The 21,878-nt window shown below is 36.5% G+C and overlaps 1 protein-coding gene and 2 long non-coding RNA genes across 3 annotated transcripts in view; 1 reads left to right on the top strand and 2 right to left on the bottom strand.

Moving 5' to 3' along the window:
* LOC105388424 (ADAMTS-like protein 4) overlaps positions 1-21,878 on the top strand; it is a 26,946-nt gene continuing 5,068 nt past the window's right edge. The window contains exons 1-4 of the mRNA XM_048627696.1: positions 1-127; positions 1,309-1,414; positions 1,766-1,896; positions 21,569-21,749. Coding sequence (XP_048483653.1) covers positions 8-127; positions 1,309-1,414; positions 1,766-1,896; positions 21,569-21,749 — 538 coding nt within the window. The 5' untranslated portion in view covers positions 1-7. The remainder of the gene's footprint in view (positions 128-1,308; positions 1,415-1,765; positions 1,897-21,568; positions 21,750-21,878) is intronic.
* Positions 18,726-19,359, bottom strand: LOC125489958. The gene is made up of 2 exons (XR_007267363.1): positions 19,131-19,359; positions 18,726-19,090 (listed from the first exon to the last, which is right to left on the bottom strand). It is a non-coding gene; the product is annotated as an uncharacterized LOC125489958 (long non-coding RNA).
* LOC125489959 lies at positions 20,356-20,989 on the bottom strand. The gene is made up of 2 exons (XR_007267364.1): positions 20,761-20,989; positions 20,356-20,720 (listed from the first exon to the last, which is right to left on the bottom strand). It is a non-coding gene; the product is annotated as an uncharacterized LOC125489959 (long non-coding RNA).

A 21,878-nucleotide genomic window follows, 5' to 3' on the forward strand; every position in this document is an offset into this window, starting at 1 on the left:
AAGTGTAATGAACGAGAATGACTCCACAGCCTCTGGACTTATTCTGACGTCGTCAAATGCTCTCTCGTCATTAAGAAGAAGCAGATGCTTTGGACCGGCCGAGCGGTATCGTGAATGCAATACTGCTGTAAGTTTTACCCATTTCTATACATGTGGATTTTTTTGTCTGTCATTCTGGATTTCTGGTCTGACGTTCCCGTAGCGTTCACTGGAACTCGATATTTCATAGGTTTGGCGTTCATCATCATCAGCCTATAGCAGTCCACTGCTGGACCAAAGCGCGCCACTGGATTCGAATTATAGCTTTCCGCATCCAAACATACAGGCTGCGCCAAGTGCGAGATACCTTCTTATTGCTTCTATTTAACTTTATAAACCAATGTACCTACCTACCTTCTACTATCTATTCCACTATTACTATTCCCTACTGTTTATTTTTTGTAAGCCCGTATTAAATGGTGTCAATGATGTTGATTCTGAAGGCAGAAATTCTAATTATAGAGCTGTCAAAACCTTAATTTCTTTGATTAAAATCCTATGAGTGGTCCCGTAAATGTATTTTTTTGCTATAGTTTTACGGTCTTATTCATAAAAAGTTACGGGAGACCTATAGGCCTGCTATAAGCAAATGTCAAAAAAACTTTATTCATAAACGATCAATAGCGCTAAAGAACTCTCCAACTGATTCGTAAAACCTTGATATGCTAAAGTTGGCTGGACCCTACTATATACACCTTCCGTAAACCTCCTATTGTACAAAAACATGGCGACCGGTCAACAGCTGTTCTGCTTTATTGACGATTTGACATTTGTTGTGAGTTAATATTTGCTGAAAATAAGTTGCCATGGTCACGTAAAAATTTAATTTTTTTTGTGGGTTTTGGCTTGGCCACTGCGCTTTTAAGCCAACGTAAACTTTTTTAAGTGCCGCGCCGTGGCTAACATAGATAATAGAGATTGATAAATGAATGAAAGTTTTCGCTATTTTTGTTTATGGTTTCGTCAGACCGGCAACTTAATAGGGTAAATGTCAAAATGTTTGGTCTGTGAAATCATTAGCATCACTATAGTTATTGAAGGTTTACGGAACGATTATGAATAGAGATTTTTATGAAACCTCAAATAGGCTTAAAGTGTTCCGTAGCTATTGAGCTCAGTAAACATACATTAAGGTTTTTTTATGAATAAGACCGTTAAAATTCGAATTTCTGCCTTCAGCTCCTGCTACCAATAAATGATGTAAGTGTCAATAAATGATTAAATGGTGTCAATAAAAACGATTAATATAATTATGTTTGTATGTAACAGCCGTGTCCGGGCGGCTTGCCGGGCGCGGGGCGCGCGCAGCAGTGCGCGGCGTACGACCACCGGCCCTTCCGCGGCAGATTCTACCACTGGGTGCCCTATATTGATGGTGCGTATTGCAACTAACTTTACTTTTATATTTTTAGATAAAACTGGCTATAAAAGTTAAAACTTATCAAAGCTCAATTCGTAGGGTTATTAATGCTTCTTTTGTTAATTGTGTACCTACTAAGGTCGTTTGTCCACCGCACGCCGTCACAGTCACGTCACGAGAACGAGATGATGACGTCGCCGAATTTGCGGTACATTTTATTTAGCCGCGTGTCCACCGCACATCCGTCACGTCGCCGTCAACGTCAAGTCATACAAGTACTAAAGTCGGCCTGAAATAATTTCGTTCTTGTGACGTGACGTTGAGGTCGTGACAAACGACCTAACTGTTGCTCTAAACTTGTTGCAGGTAATTCCCCGTGCACGCTGAACTGCCGGCCGCTGGGCAAGCAATTCTACGCCACGCTGGCGCTGGTGGCGGATGGAACACCCTGTACCAAGCCGGGCGCCACCGCCGTCTGTGTACAGGGTGTCTGTAAGGTTAGTGCAGATCTTGTAAGCCGAGCGACCACTGCGAGCTGAACTAAGTTAGTTCGCATCATTGAGTATTTTTTTCATACATGTGCGTCCACCGCAAACTATGCACTATGTATGAAAAACTATCAAAACTATGCGAACTTAGTTTAGCTCGCAGTGTGCGCTCGGATTTATCATTGAACGAACTTATCTTGAAAATTATAATTATGCGTGCAGCTTTAAAGTAAGCGTCCACGTTTCGGTAAAATGTATGAAGAAAGGCGTCGGCATTGCCGATGAGGTGGACGCAATTGTGTGAATTTCTATAAAAAGAGCACTGAATGTTTTACTTATCAATACTTTATTGCACACACAATAGAGTAATAGCACAAATATTAAACATGTTTTGTATGCTTATCAAATACATTTTACTACAAATTTCTATATTTATGATTTCCTCGTAGAGAAACAAGCAAGGTAATTTATTTACTGGTAAAATATTTCCTTATTAACATGGTATGTAAATACGTATCGTATAAGAATAGAACCTGGGACAAATTGCTCAGTAGCCGTGGTAGCCTACTGTTGATGATATTATATCATTTGATAGTGTAGATTTGCGAAAGCTGGAAGTTGTACGCAAATCATTATTTTCTTGTACTTGATTAATGTTAAAACGTTTAAACATGTCCCTACTTACCTACTAATAGTACACCTACTGTGAGTCACTGTAAATAGTACAAATTAAGTGATATATCTCCATATTAAATTAGTTTTGACTGCAATCAACATTTTAGTACGCGATAAATCCAGATTCTGTCAATGACAAAATTACCTATGCTGTCCTGTCGATCATTTAATGGCCGACCTCTAAATAGTGGCGTTTACGACAGTTAAAGTTCTTAAACGAATGTACCCAAAAGGAAGTTAGTTAAGGAAGCCCTTGTCAACAGTCGCACATTAATTTATAAATTAAAATGTGTTGTTTTTTTATGGCCATGGCGTAGTTGTTAGCTACTGCTTGCTATGTCCATTGTTTAAGGGCCGGTAAATATAACATCTGATGCTGTAAATATCAGCTGTAGTGTTTGTGAAAAGGGAAGTTTAACTATTTTATTTTTGAAACTATTTCTAACACATATGTAACTTCACCTACCTTTCATAGTATTGTAATTTATTGTAAAATCATATTGCCATTCTATTCTTAAAATTGCAACATGGTTGCAGCAGTACAGTAGCATTTTTATACAAATGGACATAATTCTACAACATCCTGTTATTTTACACTTTATACCGTGGCCTAAGTACCTACGTAAGTGTTTTAGCATGTAAAATAGTTGGAATTTATAAAGGAGATACCTTTCACCTCCAGAAGCTGCCTATTATAAACAAAAGAAGAAAATCGCATAAACACCATTAGCACCTTATTCGATTTGCATATTAATCCCTTAAGGCAAGGTTAGCAGATTTTCAGATAGACTTCTTATGTAAGCACAATAACTTACTTATTGAAGATTATATTTTATATCGATTGAATTTAAATACTTACACAAGTTGCACGAAAATAAAAGTGTTAGACTTCCTAGGCTACTTTATTAGGCCTACTTGCGTGGACCCTCGTAAAATAACTCTGAGTTGGTTACTCTGGGACGTGTTAGTCTGTCACTTAGGGCGGATTCGACCAACGTCGAGTAACTTTTTACTCACGAGTAAAGTACCAGTTACTCGCGAGTAAGCAGATTTTGCATTCTACCAAACCTGAAACCAAGATAAGTAGCTTATCCCAAGAATAAAATGTTATACCGCCAAAATTGACCGTGTAACGAGCTTATCCGAGAGTAATTTTGTAATGGCGGCAGCACATCAGCTGATTAGAAAACCGTCATAATGACATATAAACACATCTGTCAAAACATAAACAAAAGTACGTTAAAAGGCAAGGTCTCAGAATAACAACAGCGAATAAAATATTAAAACATAAACAATTTCATACTTATATAATCCATTCAAACTAAGTTGGCATGTCATTTCTATTGCATGCTTTGAAACGCAGCTATTTTTATTTTAGTTGCATTACAGTTTCGTTCCTCGTTCATTCAATTTAATCATGGTATAACTTGGTAGAATGCAAATGTACTTAACCTAGATATTTACTCGCGTATAAATTTTATTCCGGTATAGTTATTCTCGTGTAACGTGATGTTTGGACGAATTCACCCTTAAACGTATTAAAATCTTAGTTGATTCAAACTGAAGCTCAAAATTATGAAAGTTATTGGGATATTTCGGATCACTGTAAAAAAGTTCTGGACTTACAGTACTTTTTTATATACTTAATAATAATATAAATGAAATCCTGAATCCGATGTACAAATAGTTTGTTAGAATTCACGCCACTATTTATCCAAGCGTGATATATTCAAATTTCTAGTTATTACCCAGTCTAGATAAATGGTATTATTATTATAAGCATTACTTGTTCGGTCAAGTTGCTACTGAATGTACAATTTTGACCTCTAGGCTTTAGTTACATGTTTGTAAAGTAAATAATGCCGTAGTGAAGTAATTGATTACATTAAATGTCTGGCTGTATTTATTTAATACATAGTTCAGGCATTTGCACACTTAAAGCGCAATAAACCGTGTTTTATTTTATAGTCATGTTTGAATTTGGGAAGGCATGTCCATGTTTACTTTATGAATTGTTTTTTTATTTATTTTAGGGCTTAATGATTGTGTTTTTATTTGCGTGGGCGTTAACATCTAGGTAAGTAAGTACTAATATTTGAAAAAAAAAACACGAATTAATTCTCCTCTGATGCCGAGTTGCAGAAAGGGACTTTAAGCTAATGTCGACATTAAATCTATGTCTGTCTCTTTTTGTCCGTATACTGTCAAAGCAAGGCAACAATACATTTAATGCTGACATTAACTTAAAGATCCTTTCTGCAACTCAGTGTGAATCCTCTGATGGACTTAGGCCTCACCTAAGGTCACTCTGTCGATGTCGGTGGCCTTCCTCACCCAGCCAATATAGGTTCCCAGTAACTATCGTTGTTCCAGTGAACTAAAAAAAGACTAAGGGGCCCATTCCAAAAGAGCAGTGTTTTTGAAAAGGGCATTTTGTTTAAAAGAAAAATAAACCATTCCAAAATAATGACTTTATAAAACATTCAGCTACCTTTCCGACTTTCTCGAGTTTCTATCCTAGAATTAGCCCGCCTAGGGCCACGTCCAGCAGATATTAGCCAAGAATGTAAATTTAAGATTAACGAGAGAGGCCACACAGACGTTTTGAAAGCTATCCCACATCTCAGGCCTTAGACGTTGAAGGAATCCTAAATAGTGTACGGCGCCTTGACTTAACCAGGTACATTTGACCCTCTTTTACATTCGCTAGGATTGAGGGTAAAGCTCAAGGAAACTGGGCATATCGCGCGGTCCTCCAACGTTACTTGAGCCGTCCGTGCTTAGTTACTGTATTACATGAAAGGTTCAGATAAGAGCGGTCCCGATCAGCTGATTAGGAGCGACAGTGTCGCCGCGGGTGCAATGCTAGTGATGAGGGCCAATAATCATGCTACACTGGACTAGGGCATGCAATACCGGTAATATTTTCAATACCGGTATTGAGTTCCGGTATTAGAACTCAATACCGGGATCCCGGTATTAATACCGGTATTAGACTTCCTTGTTATAAATGGCATATATTTTGTTTAAAGGTCGTATAGGGCAAAATACAACAAGAAAAAGCAATCAAATTCTGGATTATGTAATATTTTTTACGAGAATTGAGTATTAGAGTTAAAATTTTAAAACGCATGGACAACAAGTAGGTTTCCAAAGGCCAAAAACCGCATGTAACGGTTGAAAACAAGTGCACTTTCATGGTATATAGGATCACAAGGCTAACTACATCTTAATCGCTTGATTTATAGCCAAAAAAATTACCGATTCCGGTATTACTTCAATACCGGTATTAACTTTCAATACCGGTATTGAAAAAAGCGTGGATTTTGTCCGGGATCCCGGTATTATTGCATGCCTTACACTGGACTTAGGCCTCTATCCCAACGTCCACTACTCGGTAGTAGTGGCTAAGAATGGCTAATTCCTTCGGTCCAGGAAGTTGAGCACCTCATGATTTCATTAAGTACTATGATATTTTTAGAGAAGCATAAGTACCCAATTTCAAAGTGATCGAAAATCCTATTTCTTGCTCCTTAGCTGATGTAATTATCATAATAATATACGTCTGAAAAAACCCGAGAAAAATATCTTTCATGCAATTGGGTTTGACGATGCCACAAACAGATACGCAATTACACCCAATACGCAGACACATTGAACTGATAAGACCACACTTATTGCGTCTGGGGTTGAAAATAAATTCTATGACTTTTTAGTTTGTTTATATCGAGTTAGTTTATACTACACGATACATACAGTTACTTTATACTATGTACACAATATGTATAGGTATACTTACCAAGCTTTTATGTAAATGTGTTATTTAATTGATAGTATGCAGTCAAACACATGGCAGTTTAATTACAAAGCTCGCTTCTACCATTCCCCAGGACTTTTCCCTGATAAATAACTTTATTATGCAAATTATAATTAGTTCTTTAGGATATGCCGTGACCATGTTTCTAATTTGTTAATTTTATTGCGCAAAATATAGCTGTTGGCTAAACTAAAATAGTTAGGTACTTATCGGCGCCGTCTATTTTTTATATATTTTTTAAATGTCTAATTCCACGGAAATACTATTATGTTTGTAATGTTTGTTTGTAAAAAATCATGGTGTTAGCTTACTTAAATTATACTGGAGTAGCCAAATCGATATCTTTTATTCGGCAGATGAGTCATGCACTCTGTGACTTCAGCACTTCAGCGATCTTACTTCATAATGCTGAAAACCAATGTTTAGTTTGCAAGAAACATAACTATTTATAGTTATAATATATAATAGTTGTATAATAGAGCTATGCCAACCGTCATAACATCACGCAATATAGTTTAAGATTTCAATTATTACTGCATTACATTTATTTAAGATTTAGTTGGCTTCGTGCGAGTGACGTCTGTTAATTGAATAAATCACTCGATTCTCGGCCGGCGCTTTACGAAACTGAATCGCTGAACCCTATGACGTCCGCTGCATTTTACGGTTATGCCCACCTTATACTGGCAAATATAACATAGCAAATACCTATACATAACATTGTCCGAATTCTGAACCACTCACCTTACGAATGGTGTTTAACTGGTTGAAATCGGTCCCGATGTTAGTTTTGCTATATCTACGTAAGTGCAGAATTTATTCAAGATGCTGATTGGTAATCATAACGTCTATTCTATTTAGATTTTAGATAGTAAGTAGGTAGGTGCGGCAAAGGCACATCCTTATAATAATTATAACCTCATAACAAATAATAAAAAACAGATAATACTTAACGAGAAAAACTAAATGACGTAATCTATAAAAAGGTACCTAATCGTTTTTTTTGTCAGTCCTATGTTGATAACCACCATAGCATAAAGTGTCACTCTAAAATTTTCCGGTATGGAAATTATATAGCATAGCTCCAAAAACTAGCTGTAGCTATGCAACCGGCCTCTGTCACAGAGATCCGTCGGTTTCACACAGTAGGCCGCGCCTGGCGAGCCCGTAGTAGCACCACAATCTCGGCGCGAGCCACGCGAATCGACACGAAAAAAAAACACGCACGTTTGTTCAATATTTGAAAATTTATTCGGAATTTGAAAATTTAAAAAGTTTTGTTTTTCTTTTCAGTTTGGCCTTAGGTTATGAATTCGCTAGGAGTTGATCGTGTTTTGTTGGCATTTTAAATGCGAAATAATTTGTTAGTGTCAGCTATAGCCGTTTTTTGGATGCTTATTGGGGTAGTATTGTTGGACTTGCATTTTTGATGATGGTGAAGCATAATAATATTATTAAGTGGATTGCGGCCGTGTAAGGGATTGCAGGGCAAGGGTTAATACCTATTTAACCTAGTAATGAGTGTAGTCTAAGTAACCTAGGAATCTATAGATTTAACTGCTTGAATCACTTGGAATAATAATTTTGGTCTCCATTATCAAATTAACAATTAACATACTCATATGAAAATGATGGTGATCAAAACTACAACCACTTTACAAAAAAAACATAATAATATTTTATAAGTACATTATAGGTACCTATATCAGATTTTAATTATTAACCCTTAACTCTACCTCCAGTCCTCCACAATGATCTCTGTCACAAAACCACCTATCAGAACCGAACCTAAGCAAACCGCTTCCGTTACAGAACTTTCAAGTAACAGGATTTTGCAACTGCACTAAACTTAACTAAGTACTTACTTGACATACACAACTTCTTTGCATTTAAGTAGGAAGGTATTATAAGGTATAATATTTTAGTTAGTTATAACAAAAACACAAAGTATTTTTTTAATTAAAAATATAACGAAGTGCTTGCTGACCCATAACAAGGTTAAGTCTAGATTACCTATTTATCTCATTTTACTTTTTTACTTTATAAAAAGGGTTAAAACAAAGTATTTTTAATAAAATTTCGGAAATACGAGTATGAGGTAAAATAATAGAAATACGTACATATAATGTACCTAGGCTACCTAGGATCATTTACAACTGCAGTAATGTATATAGAGTAAACACCATAATAATTTGCATGAACTGGGTAAAGTCAATAAACATCAAGTGTGGTTAGTTTATGTTCATTATTAGTCACTATATTTGGGTGTATAATTTGCTACTTTGCTAGTTTATGACCTAAGAAGATTATAAACAATCCCTTGTATTTAGGTAACTGTAGTAAAGTTCATTATTTTTGAATCGGTTTTTTAAATATCCTTATTATACGTATTATACTAGCTATTATTTACTGACAGATTTATCTGAATTCTAGTTGTAACATAAATATATATTATGCTTCTAAATGCTATGTATATAATGAAAGAAAATATTGTTAGAACGACTGATCTTAAAACTAAACTAGAAAAAAAACTAATTAGATTAGAACCTTCGCTGGTATTTTTTGATGATAGACATGTATCAGTTACACTTAAGACAAACGAAGACAAAAATATACTCGTAGTTGTTTTAATGACAATAAAGTGCCATTCATCGTTAAATTCAGAATTAGTTCCGCTTGTGCTGAGTTGACGAACTAATTAATAAAAAGTAGCATTTGGGTGGCCATCGCTTCTTATGGGAGTTACTGAGAATGCTGACTAAGTGACACTAGATCTAAATATCATGAAACTAATTTCTGTTTTAGTTATCATCGTATACTTAGAGCTTTTTTTGTTTTTTTTAATGATCGCAACTGTCTTAGGGCTTCTTGCACAACAAAGTTAAATAAAATTAAATAGTTTAATGTCTCTTGCTCTGACTATATCAGAGCAAGAGGTCATAGATTTAATTTTGATTAACTTTGTTGTGCAAGACACCCTACATTTTGTCATCTTTTGAGATGAACTTTAGTTTTGTTTTCTTTCGTTCTGTTATAGTTCTAGTATAGGTTTATGTGATTAATAACTAAGGGTTCTTGGCACTATAGTTTTAAATATATTAAACAAAAAATATTTAAGCCTTGTTTACTGTTATACGACAATATACTTACGTTTGACAATGTTTAGCATTTATGACAATCATTATGTATTTGAACCTGTATTTAATTTATATGTATTTTACTTATTATAATATGTATTAGATCTATTAAATTATAGGTAAGTAATGCTACAGCGTATGAAAAAAAACGATGATCAAAATAATAATCAACAAATCGCATTAATTATTATGAATAATGGGTTCCTTTAAACATATTCATAATATACTTTTTACATATTCTTAATTATATTTATAGTCTAGTAATTTATTACGTTAATGAATTATCCGTAATCATGTTTTTCCTTATTAATGGTATCTATAAATTAGAGATGGTTATTTTCCCATAAATCTTCGGATGCATATGTAATGGTCAGTAATTACACAGTTATTAACTGCTGTCACCATCTATTGATCCATTTTAGCGGCAGCGGTACAGTTCTTATTCGTACAGTTATACAGGCATGATGTTTTTTAACCAAATTTTACACAAAATAATTATATATAATACTTATGTATTGTATAGGTATGTACACGATTGTTCAGTATTCTCGATTTAGTGCCCATGTATCAGAAACCGCCCAACTTCTTATTTTTTCACTTGTGTCCTTTCATTTACTAGGGAGCGAGTTATATTTTGTATATTTTGTAGAAGACCTTTGTACTATTATTATAAGCGCGGCCGTGCAAAACCATTTGAGAATCTAGAATGTAGGTCATGAACTTGTAACAATCATGAGTGCAGTATTTATTTCATGACTCTCTGAAGGCTGTTCAAGAAACGTCGTTGGCGACCATTGCATACGTAGAACGCAGTCTAAATATACTTTACATCAAGTTTATGTCCATAATTTCGAGTTAGCATCAACTTTATGACAATAGTTATTGGTTGATGTTGATTGTGGAAGTGTCGAGGTGGTTACGTGTGCTATTATTGAACAGTTAAGTACCTACTTTAGAATTGGTGGAAAAAGATCTTTTGTAATAGTTAATTACACCTACAGTAGTAAAGAGTAAAATTAATTTGAGTTTCGGCCTCCGATAGCCGATACGATGGATCATTTAGTTTCGATACCCTATATTTAATAGGTTTTTTTTTTTTTTTTTTTTTTTTTATACAAAACATTGTGTAACATAGTTAGGTTTTTAAATTAACATGCCATTAAACCTAAAGGGTTTGTCTTGACACTAGATACAATCGTGGTCTACGAAGCAGTAACATGAATATTCTCAGGGGTACAAAGTATATTTAATGTAATCAAACATCGCTTAAACTATGAGGCTATGGGACTATTAGAATTCTGACATATACCAATGAATATTAGAATCTAGTCGAGGCAAACCTGGCTCTGCTCCATTCAGTATTCCGATGGCACACTTGAACCAGTTGCTTGAATATGCAATAAATATAAAATAATTTTCATTGATTACACCTCAAGGACCACTATATGGCTTGTACCATTTTGTACCTCTTTAAGTTAATGTTTTTTATGTCACCATTTGTGAGTTTTGTGACCCAGTTCTTTTTTACTGTCATTTAATTGTGCTATTGTTCATTTAGTTTTTGGAGCATTATGGTTTAACCAGATATGGAATTTTTAAACGAGCCTACGACTACACCATCAAATCTTGACAGTTTATGTTTGTCCTAGTGCTGCGGTGGCAGTTGCGAAAAGTTACTATTTATGCTAATGTATTCGAGCTTTAAAATATCAGCACAATAAGATCTGACAATATATTCCTAGTAAACAACTTTGTTACCACTACGAAGTGGGCGTAATCCTGGCCTATTCAAATGTTCATATCTCGAAGTAGTTCTCATAATAAAGATATCACAGTATCAAAGAGTGGAACAATTTTGGCGTCAGTGTAGATTTCTTCAATGAGATGCAGTGGAGATCAAAGCTCGTCTTTACTCTCAGCGTAAATTATAATAAAGTACATCAGTATTGCAAGTGGGTACTTGTACGATGCAAGTATTTGGCATATGACCAGATCGAAGATCTTGATCAGGATTTATGGCTATGATGTTCTTTAGTATTTGAAGCTTATAAGTCCCTTGATAGTATAGATATAATTACAATACATAGCTTCGATGACGAGTAAACATGAATTTATATTGTTTCAACACTTTCAACATCATTCGATTACAAACGGAGTGTAACTTAGTTGAATTTAGTACTGAATTTCATAAAAATAGGCAAAATCACTAACTTTTTCTTCAGAAGGAATAAATATATTATTACACTCCCGGGCAATGAAAAAGTTCCAGCAAAAAAAGCACTATTTCGACGGTGGAAAGGCAGAATGTTTTATCCGCCACTTTTGGCGAATATGAGTTATATACACCGTTGGAACCGCCTGATTTTTCTCTTTCGAATGGTGCGGGTCTCGTTTCGATCTGAGCACTTTTTTGGCGCTTAAGACATCGGTGATTTTGGAAATCTTAATACTTTTTTCTTGTATTAAGAGCCACTTTTTTAGTCATTTGTATGTTCAAACATACATGATCAATAATAAAGTTATATAAAACATTTTACCCTTACTAAAACAGTAAAACACTGTGACTTAATTCATTTTAAATGAATATGAATTTGTATCATTAGTTACTTAAGCGACCTACCTGATTGCGAAATAAAACAAAATGGATATAAAACTAAATGCCTTCTTGTCAAAAATAACATAAAAGCACTTAATATATTTTACGTAATTGTAATTTAAGCCTCACTGGCACTTAAACCATTTTACCGGTCAGTCTTACTCGCGGCGTTTGGCGGTTAATACAACTTTACCTAAATCTGTTTAATAGTACAATTGGCACTTAAGCGGTTTTTTGCGATTTGTAGATAATTGATATAAAGTGATATAAAACAATTCAAAAGAATCGCAATGAAGCGGTTTATGGTGTTTAAGCTGTTATATTATTATTATATCCAGAAGGATATTGCGTGAAAACGCCAATATATAAATAGGACCGGTTGGAAAGGTGTCGCTTCAGTACCCCGCCGGGACGTTCATTCGGAGAGGACGTGCGTCTATGCGACAGTTGGCGCCGCGTGCGCATCGTACCTAACTACGTAGGTACAAACTCAGATTCGTTCGCCAGTATAAACCTATATATTTTTTATTACATCACCAGATAAATACATTAAATTACGATCTATATTATATTACGGTTCTAAATAATAGTGTTGCTATAATATTAATATTTATTGAGTAATTAATAAAAATATGCACGTGGATCCTTTCTCCTAAATTGCTGTTTCTATGCAAGTAGGGAATTTTAACGTTTCTCTAAAAGGATCAAACCAAATATTTATTTTTCATAAAATATTTTTTCTATGACAATATGGTTCTTAATGTAAAATATTTTTAATGAATTAACATGACATAAATTTTTATACAAAATAAAAATTATATATAAAATTATAAAAATTATACCAAAAATAAACTTATTCTTAAATAATTTACCTATATCGAAATCTAGTCAGAAACAGGATTTCTTATCTATATCAAGCGCAAAACTCTGGATCAACTTAACCGATTTTGATAATTGTTAGGTAATTATACGAAATAGAAGACCACGTTTTAAGTGAGTGACCACGAGTACCACGACCTGTTTGTATCCCATAATATTCAGAATAAAGTATTTTAACGAAAGGCAAACCTTATAGGAAAAGTTGGACATGAATTAAATACAATTAACTTTTACTCTAACTTCACTTCATCATCCTCCATCGCTGAAGAGTGCAATATCTGGTATATTGCATCTATCCTGCTTTTTATATGCCTCCGTAGAAAATCCATCGTTCCCTGGTACTTTGCCACACTTCAGCGATCGTATGGTTCGTATTAATTCGTCTTATTTGGTTGGATATTTAAATTTCTGTCAAGATGCAGGATAGTCATAAATCTCATCATTAATCATCATCACAACCCATTACGTCCCCACTGCTGGGGCACGGGTCTCCTTCCAATGAAGGAATGGTTTAGGCCTAGTTCACCACGCTGGCCTAGCGCGGGTTGGTGGGCCCGAACACAAGCAATCTTGTGCTGAGAGAGTTGTCGGGTAAGTGGGCAACCCAACTGTCAGACGTTTTTAAGCCGCCCGAAGGCCTCTGACTAGCCTTAGCGACCTGCCGATTTTATTAATCATAATGATTACGATTATGCATCAAGATACAAGATGCTTCTGGTATATTTGCATCTGCATCCAACTCCACAGGTGGTGGTTAGGATCATTTAAAACTTCGGCAATGTGGCCATACCATCTTGAAAGTCAATCTTCCATAGTAACAAGGAGATATCCTGGGTTTTGTTGCAATGTTCTTCAAGATGCTTTGTATAGATCCTTCATGTTTTCTATGGCAGCCGATGGTTGTGGTCTCATTTCTGGACATAGAGTCACCCCTAGCAGCGTTTGTCCTTTTATAAATTTCGTTTGATATTAAGTTCACAAAGTAAATACTCGTACGCAAGTGCTTCTTTAGAATGGTTGTCTAGTTCGACGTTAAGTCTTCCTTGATGGTTGATCATATCCCATGTTTCTTTAGACATATCATTCATTATTTTTGCGTTCCTTGTGCCTTATTATTTGTTCGCAAATTTTTTACATCACGTCTTTGATGCCAGGCCTTTGATCTTTGAATGAGACCTCGTCCAGACTTAGTAGATGGTATTTGTTGTCCATCTGGATACTTGTCTTCTAACTTGTGGGTCCTGCAGCTTATTTACACGACACCTTTGGCAGATCTTGTGGCCTGCTCCTAAACGCCCACTATCTTTAAGCAGATTTTTCCATCGACTAAGTGGTGATCACTATTGACATCAGCAACCCTCTTATTCCTAACATCCAGAAGTGTCTCCATTTTCGACTAATCGACCAATCGTCGGTCGATTTGGTTCTCGGTCCGGCTGTCGGGTGAGACCTAACTCACATTGTGATAGCCCTTTGGGGTTACCACCACTAAACATTAGCCATTAAAAATCCTAAAGCATCGTCGCTTGCTTATCAAATCTAGCGTATCTTGTATGAATCTGACAGATAGTTTAGTTGATAGATAGTTAGTTGGCGAGCGACGCTGCTTATGAATTGATAATTGCTAATGTTTCTTGCCCACACTAACATAGGTGCCGATACATGGACGCTGACCAAGGAAACTGTGCACCGAATCAGAGTTGCACAGAGAGCTATGGAGCGATCCATGTTAAGCATTTTGCTTACAGACCGTTTTCCCATCGTGGTAATTCGCCAAAAGACAAAAGTCTTCGACGTCGGTATGCAGGTCACTGAACTGAAATGGGAGTCGGCAGGACACTTGGCTCGAAGGCAGGACGGAAGGTGGACAAAGGCAAGGAGATGGACGAAGAAATGTCGATCGGATTATGATTATTAATTGATGAATAAGTAAACCTGATCACTTGGATCTCAATCTCAAAGTGATTTCGCGGTGAACAATATTTTAATAGAGTTTATAATAAAAATGCATCGAGAAAAGGATGGCACTGCCGTGTCCGCAGATATTATAAAATTTTTGTTTTCAATCTAGCTGACCCTTCTTACCTTTTATACCTTCCCTGGACTTCCACAAATGTTTCTAGACCAAAATCGGTTCAACCGTTCTTGAGTTCTGAGGTCCAATTATAAGTTCATTTATTCTTTAAGTCATTCATCTTAGATATAAATTGCCTTAGTTTGGCGGTTAATTCATTCTTATGGAATGTTTAAAGTAACATAAATTATTATAAAACATTATGCTGGTGTTATGGTTAAATCTCCTTGGTCTTTAAATTGTTTTTACTTGTATTTTATTAAAATGTTAATTTCGTTTAAGCCAATTTTACCTGACTGAGATTTCAGATGCCTATGTCTTATGTCCCTTATTACAGTAAATAGAATATATACATTCATTTTATATACAGAATTACATAGAAAACTATTTCAATTTTACGTTTTTTAATTTTCAAAGCCATACCTAGAATAATTACAGAGATATGATTTTTTTTCGAAAATTTCAAACTTTAAATCGCTCTGGTGAACATTTTATGTCATGGCGCTTCAAACATTCTGCCTTTCCACCGTCGATTTACTCCTAAGCGAAAAAAAGCTAACTTATGCCTTCTGCATTATTGAACTACATTTAAAAGCGCACCAGAATATCACAAACTAAAAAAATAATAATTTTATTCTGATTTACTATGAAATGTTTTAAAAAATTGAGGATATTAGGGACGACATTTTGTAAATTGAACAGTTTCTTTCCTCGTGATATAAAAGAGAAGTTTAGTAAAGTGTGTCAGTGTTCCAGCTGAAAGTTTACATGTGATGATGATAAGACAGTGTAGACCTCATTGAGACATAATCTGTGCGTGTTATCCAGTGGGTTATCCATGTTATCTGTGGTCCTGTGAAGGTTTATCTCGAGTTAATCTCAGTGGGACACCATGCTGACTTCCGGCCTGCTTATTACAATTTTCGCTTTCGTAAGTATACCTAATGTCTACACCTTTTTAGAATAATATTTACTTTGTTTCTTAATTATTCTTGTCTGTTTTGTTTTTGAAGTAAGTTTTTTAACATGATCGTATATTTTTCATGTAATTGATGATTAAGCTTCACAGTAATACTCTAAGCAATAGCGCCCTAGAGTCTTGGTATTTACTGTAGGTTTATAGGTATACTTAATATGTTCACTCCAAATATGAATTGAAAACATTAGTACAATTTTATACGAGTGCTAAATTGGATTCTACATACATATAAATAAATAAACCCTTACCAGCGTTACGAAACACTATAAAATGTCATTGAGTGATAGAGACATTTATGATTTTACCCTAGATTTAAAAGCTTACCAATTAAGTGACCCTCGATTGGTGGTCCAATCAAAGTGGCCCAAGAAGGAGATAGTTGTATTAATTGATTTATATCGCCACATTACGGCCAATTAAACTTTTGACCAACTACATTTATTTTATTCATTGTTAGACTTTAAAATGAGATTTATTAAAAGGGGAGCCTGACGCGCAATACTTTAAAGTTTCAAACTGTATTAAAAGCCTGAAAAATTTAAGATTTTAATTTTAAAAAATCTGTACCCTACTTTGGATTAGGAGACGGCAATATTTTTATAGAACTCGCGTCGAGTAGTGTAGTGTTATTCTTTATATTGAGTGTCATACGGCTAATGCTTTCACAAGATTAAAAGAGCTGATAAAATGAGTTATAAGCTTTTTAGTAGCTATTAATTTGTGGTTAATTGTATCGGTCCATGTTTGGGCGGCCACTTTTGATATATTGTTAGATAATTGAATGAGAAGTTATTAAGTATCGTAAAATGGGGTTGCGTGGGAGCTGTGTTAATAGTTTTTTTTGGTTTTATATTCATTGAAATGTCATGGTGACAATATTATTTGAACTCCTTTTTCATTACATTAAACCTACCAGAACTATTTAAAATCGTTATATACTTACATGTATTTAGTAACTTACTTAAATATGTTTTTTTCTGAATATGCTGTGCCTGTGCACAATTACCAAAATTAGCATTCTTCTTAAGGTGTTTTAACTGAATTCAAGTTTCTGTTGATTCTCGTTAACAATACACATTATTATTATGCGAAGATTTTATTGATATATTCACATGGAAATGAAGACATTACACAGATAAGACCTCCACTGAGGCTTTTAAGAGCACACTAAATAAATACAAAATAATGTAAAACATTTTGTCCGGTTATCAGAAACAAGGAACTACGATCGTTAAAACTATAAATTGTATAATAAAATAGTAAAATAATGTGTCTATACATACTTTTAGCATAATCTCAGAAAACTTACATGCACAATGATTTTGTTATTTTATTTAACTCTTTATTCTACAAATAAAAGTAGGTACAAAGGGTGGACTCAATGCTAAGAAAAGCATTTTCTGCCAGTCATATTATTAGAACTATTATTATATTTTGTTTACGTATTGTCGATCGATTTGTACTCGGCAAGTTATTTTTAGAAGCTGATGACGACACATACAAATGTACAAAAATGATACCTACTCAATGCAGTGTTTGCATTGCAATCCTATTTCTATTAATATCGTCAAATCCGGGTGTTATAAAAAGCTAATCTTCAATGTCTGGTCAGTGGCTCGAAATTCTTAGACGATTGAATCAACAATAATCATAATAACATAATTTCCGTTTAATCATGACTATGAGCCTGTAATTGTGCACTAGTGGACATAGGCTTTTTTGATAAGGCCTTTCATAAAAAGCGACACAATAATTATTTTGTCTCATTAGCAAAATGTTGAAATTCTGTGACTGCGTAGTGATGAAAAGCATACGGCAGCTATGAAAAAAAAAACTTATCTAAAAAGATCGGTAAGGTTTAATATCAAAAGGATTGTACTTTATATTATGAATCGAATGCAGCCGTATAAAAATAAGTCCTTTCTTGATCAGCTGTTGACAGCAGAAGCATTCTGAGCACCGTGTAATGGTCGGGTAATGTAAAGCTTGAGCTTAATCGCATCGTGCCAAATCTGCGAGAGGCGTGAAAGCGCTCGCCACTGACAATTTTAGTCTCGCTTTATCCTTCCTTGTATGAATTGTACGCATGGACTTATACCTACATAATTATATTACTTTTATGCCTCTTCAATGTCTTTATTATGTTCGTCAGGTAAACTCCATTGGGGCGTTAAGATTCAAGGGCTTGTTTCACAATGTCTTGATAACGGCTACCCGTGGGATAAAATACTTGCTGTCACTGTCTAAAACAAAATTATAGAGCAGTGAGTAAGCTTGTATTTTATCCATCAGATAGCCACTAACAAGACATTGTGAAACAGGGCCTTAGTGTTACTTTTAAGATACCGTTTATCTGAATGTAATGATAGTTTTCTTAGTCAGCCAGTATACTTCTACAGACACTGGCTGCGGGTACTTCCTAACGAGAACAGGAAACTGTAGTCTTAAATAAAGGTGGCTGAAGCCTTAGCACAATAGAGACCTATCTAAAATATTATGGTCATAATCGGATAAAAAATTAATGAGGTTTCAGACAAACTGTGTTTTTTTAATGAGCCGAAGATGAGCTTTTTTGGCGCTTTTTAGTTCGATCATTGGTGATATAGTAGATTTACATCAGTATATTGTCGCGCTTATGAAAAATGGCTAACTAACGGAGAGGTGAAATGAGAAAGCCAGGGTTAAGCTTGACACAAATTTATTAAGAGGTCAAGTGTGGGTTAGGCCTACACTACACGATCAGTCAGTTTTCAGTTGGTACGGATAGGGACTCCCCTGAGTCGAAGAGTATCGGCGTGGAATCCCGATAACGCGACCGGCGTGGAAGTCCTCTTCTCCAGTGCCCAGGTAGGTAGGCAGGCAGGTCACGTGGCCGTTGCGTGCGCGTGGCGTGTAGCTCGGCTGCGCGGCGTGGTCAGCAACACGGAGGTAGGGGGTTGCCGAACCAGCACGGAGAGGGCGAGCCGTAGAAGCCACGTAGCAGATCCGTGTAGTCGGTAAACCGTACCGTGGACGTAAGCGTGAACCTTGGAGTAGTAGCGTGGACCTTGGAGTAGTAGCGTGGACCTTGGAGTAGTAGCGTGGACCTTGGACCCCGATATTGGGCAAGACACGCACAAGGCACCACTGGTAAAGTCTAGGTCATTCGACACTTTAGAGCGGGCTAGGCACCTAGAGGACTGCCGTGAGGTAGGGTCACGCGCAGTCGATGCCGTAGCCCGTGGCCGAATGATCGAGAGCCAGTGGTCACCGAGTGGGGCTGCCGCGAGAGGTGGGGACAAGAACAAAAGACCGCTTCGCTGGCTAGGGACGGGAGCGCGTCGATAATTTGAAGAATTATCGACGCCGAAGATTAGGTTATCGATAAAGTCGATACCTTTAAAAAGGGAATTTACAATTAAATTATGAAGTTAATTATTATGATGTAAGTTATTTATTTGGAAGAAATAAATAACGTTACATTACCCCCCTTTCTGCCCAAGGATTTTGACCTCCTAAAAGTCAAAATCCGCAGTTTAACTAATTCTTCTTCATAATTAAAAGAAACTACATACACATTCATACTTCTCTTGCAAAAATCTTTCATACTTTCAATCATAATAAGCCTTATCAAACATTTAGAGAATAATAAGGCCACCTTACATTCAAAGAGGCAGCAAATATAATAATTTGCTTACTCAAGTAGAATCATTATTTAAAAAGAAAATATTCTAAACTGAGGGTAGAATTTAAAAAATAAAGTTAACGATTTTTAGTCAATAAATTTAAAAACAAGGAATTTAAGGTAGATGTCAATGGGTTTAAATGAAAGTAAATATTTATCATATCCGAAAATCTAAAGCTATAGCGAAAAGCGTCATTTTTAAAACTACTGTGTGATCAGGTCTACTTAACTCATTGATTCCGTTCTGTTACAAAATCAATTAAAGTAGACAGTTTTTCTCAAGTACACAGTAAATTAAATAAGCAAAGCATAAAAGATGCAGCTGAAAAGAAAATGCAACTATTGTACTGTGTTAAATAAAATTTAAAGGTGACAATCAAATAAATATTTTTAAAAGTAAAATATTATCGATATCAAAAGTTTTGAATAAACTACAGCACTACATTAAAAACACAGTACCACAGTTACGAGGTGTAGCGGGAATAAAATAAATTGACGAAAAGAAGTCTTTACAAGTTGCACGCACACAAAACAAGCTACGTTACCAACCAAGAAATGACTGACCGTTAGAACCACGTGGAGGGCGCCAGTGTCGCGCTTTTGAAAAATGGCTAGCTAAGAGGAGAGTAGAAATGAGAAAGCCAGGGTTAAGCTTGACACAAATTTATTAAGAGGTCAAGTGTGGGTTAGGCCTACACTACACGATCAGTCAGTTTTCAGTTGGTACGGATAGGGACTCCCCTGAGTCGAAGAGTATCGGCGTGGAATCCCGATAACGCGACCGGCGTGGAAGTCCTCTTCTCCAGTGCCCAGGTAGGTAGGCAGGCAGGTCACGTGGCCGTTGCGTGCGCGTGGCGTGTAGCTCGGCTGCGCGGCGTGGTCAGCAACACGGAGGTAGGGGGTTGCCGAACCAGCACGGAGAGGGCGAGCCGTAGAAGCCACGTAGCAGATCCGTGTAGTCGGTAAACCGTACCGTGGACGTAAGCGTGAACCTTGGAGTAGTAGCGTGGACCTTGGAGTAGTAGCGTGGACCTTGGAGTAGTAGCGTGGACCTTGGACCCCGATATTGGGCAAGACACGCACAAGGCACCACTGGTAAAGTCTAGGTCATTCGACACTTTAGAGCGGGCTAGGCACCTAGAGGACTGCCGTGAGGTAGGGTCACGCGCAGTCGATGCCGTAGCCCGTGGCCGAATGATCGAGAGCCAGTGGTCACCGAGTGGGGCTGCCGCGAGAGGTGGGGACAAGAACAAAAGACCGCTTCGCTGGCTAGGGACGGGAGCGCGTCGATAATTTGAAGAATTATCGACGCCGAAGATTAGGTTATCGATAAAGTCGATACCTTTAAAAAGGGAATTTACAATTAAATTATGAAGTTAATTATTATGATGTAAGTTATTTATTTGGAAGAAATAAATAACGTTACAATATGTATATTAATATAACGGCTAAGATAACAGTGATTGATGTGTTATGGTGTTATCTGTCATCATCAACGGTGATGTCCAACCTATGTCATTTATTGTGTTTATAGCACTAGCAATCGCGCCATACGCATATCATTACGTTTTCTGATGTCTTCATAAATCTCTATAAAATAGTAGTCATATATTATTGAGATTAAGATATGACTGCTCGAAAATACCCCCGAACCCGAACTTGTTGTCTTTATAACGGCTGCTGACGGCATTTCTCCGGTAGATATCGATACATGTGCAACATGTTATATCGGCTTACGTACGTAGGTTTCGGCTTAGTAATACCCTTTTTGTAACACCCTGTCATCATCATCATCATCAGCCACTACTGGACATAGGTCTCTGCCAACCTGTATAAATGTTTAATTCTGTGTTTGTACAGGTGGTGGGTCTCTCGGAGGTGGGTGGCGCGGGCGCGGGCGAGGCGCGCTGCGGGCGGCGGCTGGTGTCGGGGCTGTTCTCCCGGCCGCGGCTGCCGCTCGGCTACTCCCTCGTGGCCACGGTGCCGCGCGGCGCCTGCCGGCTCAACGTCTCCGAGATCCTGCCCACTGACAACTACATCGGTTAGTATGTGACTGTGTGTGGTCGCAGGTTGATCTTACGGAGGTGGGCGAAACCAACTTTAGTCGAAAGTAAGTAATCTCCAGAGAAGTATGCAGAGCTGACCGCCAACCTCCAGTTGTGAAGAGGCA

This window comes from Plutella xylostella, chromosome 19 (genome assembly GCF_932276165.1).
Source record: "Plutella xylostella chromosome 19, ilPluXylo3.1, whole genome shotgun sequence".
In the NCBI taxonomy this organism is placed as follows: Eukaryota; Metazoa; Arthropoda; class Insecta; order Lepidoptera; family Plutellidae; genus Plutella; species Plutella xylostella.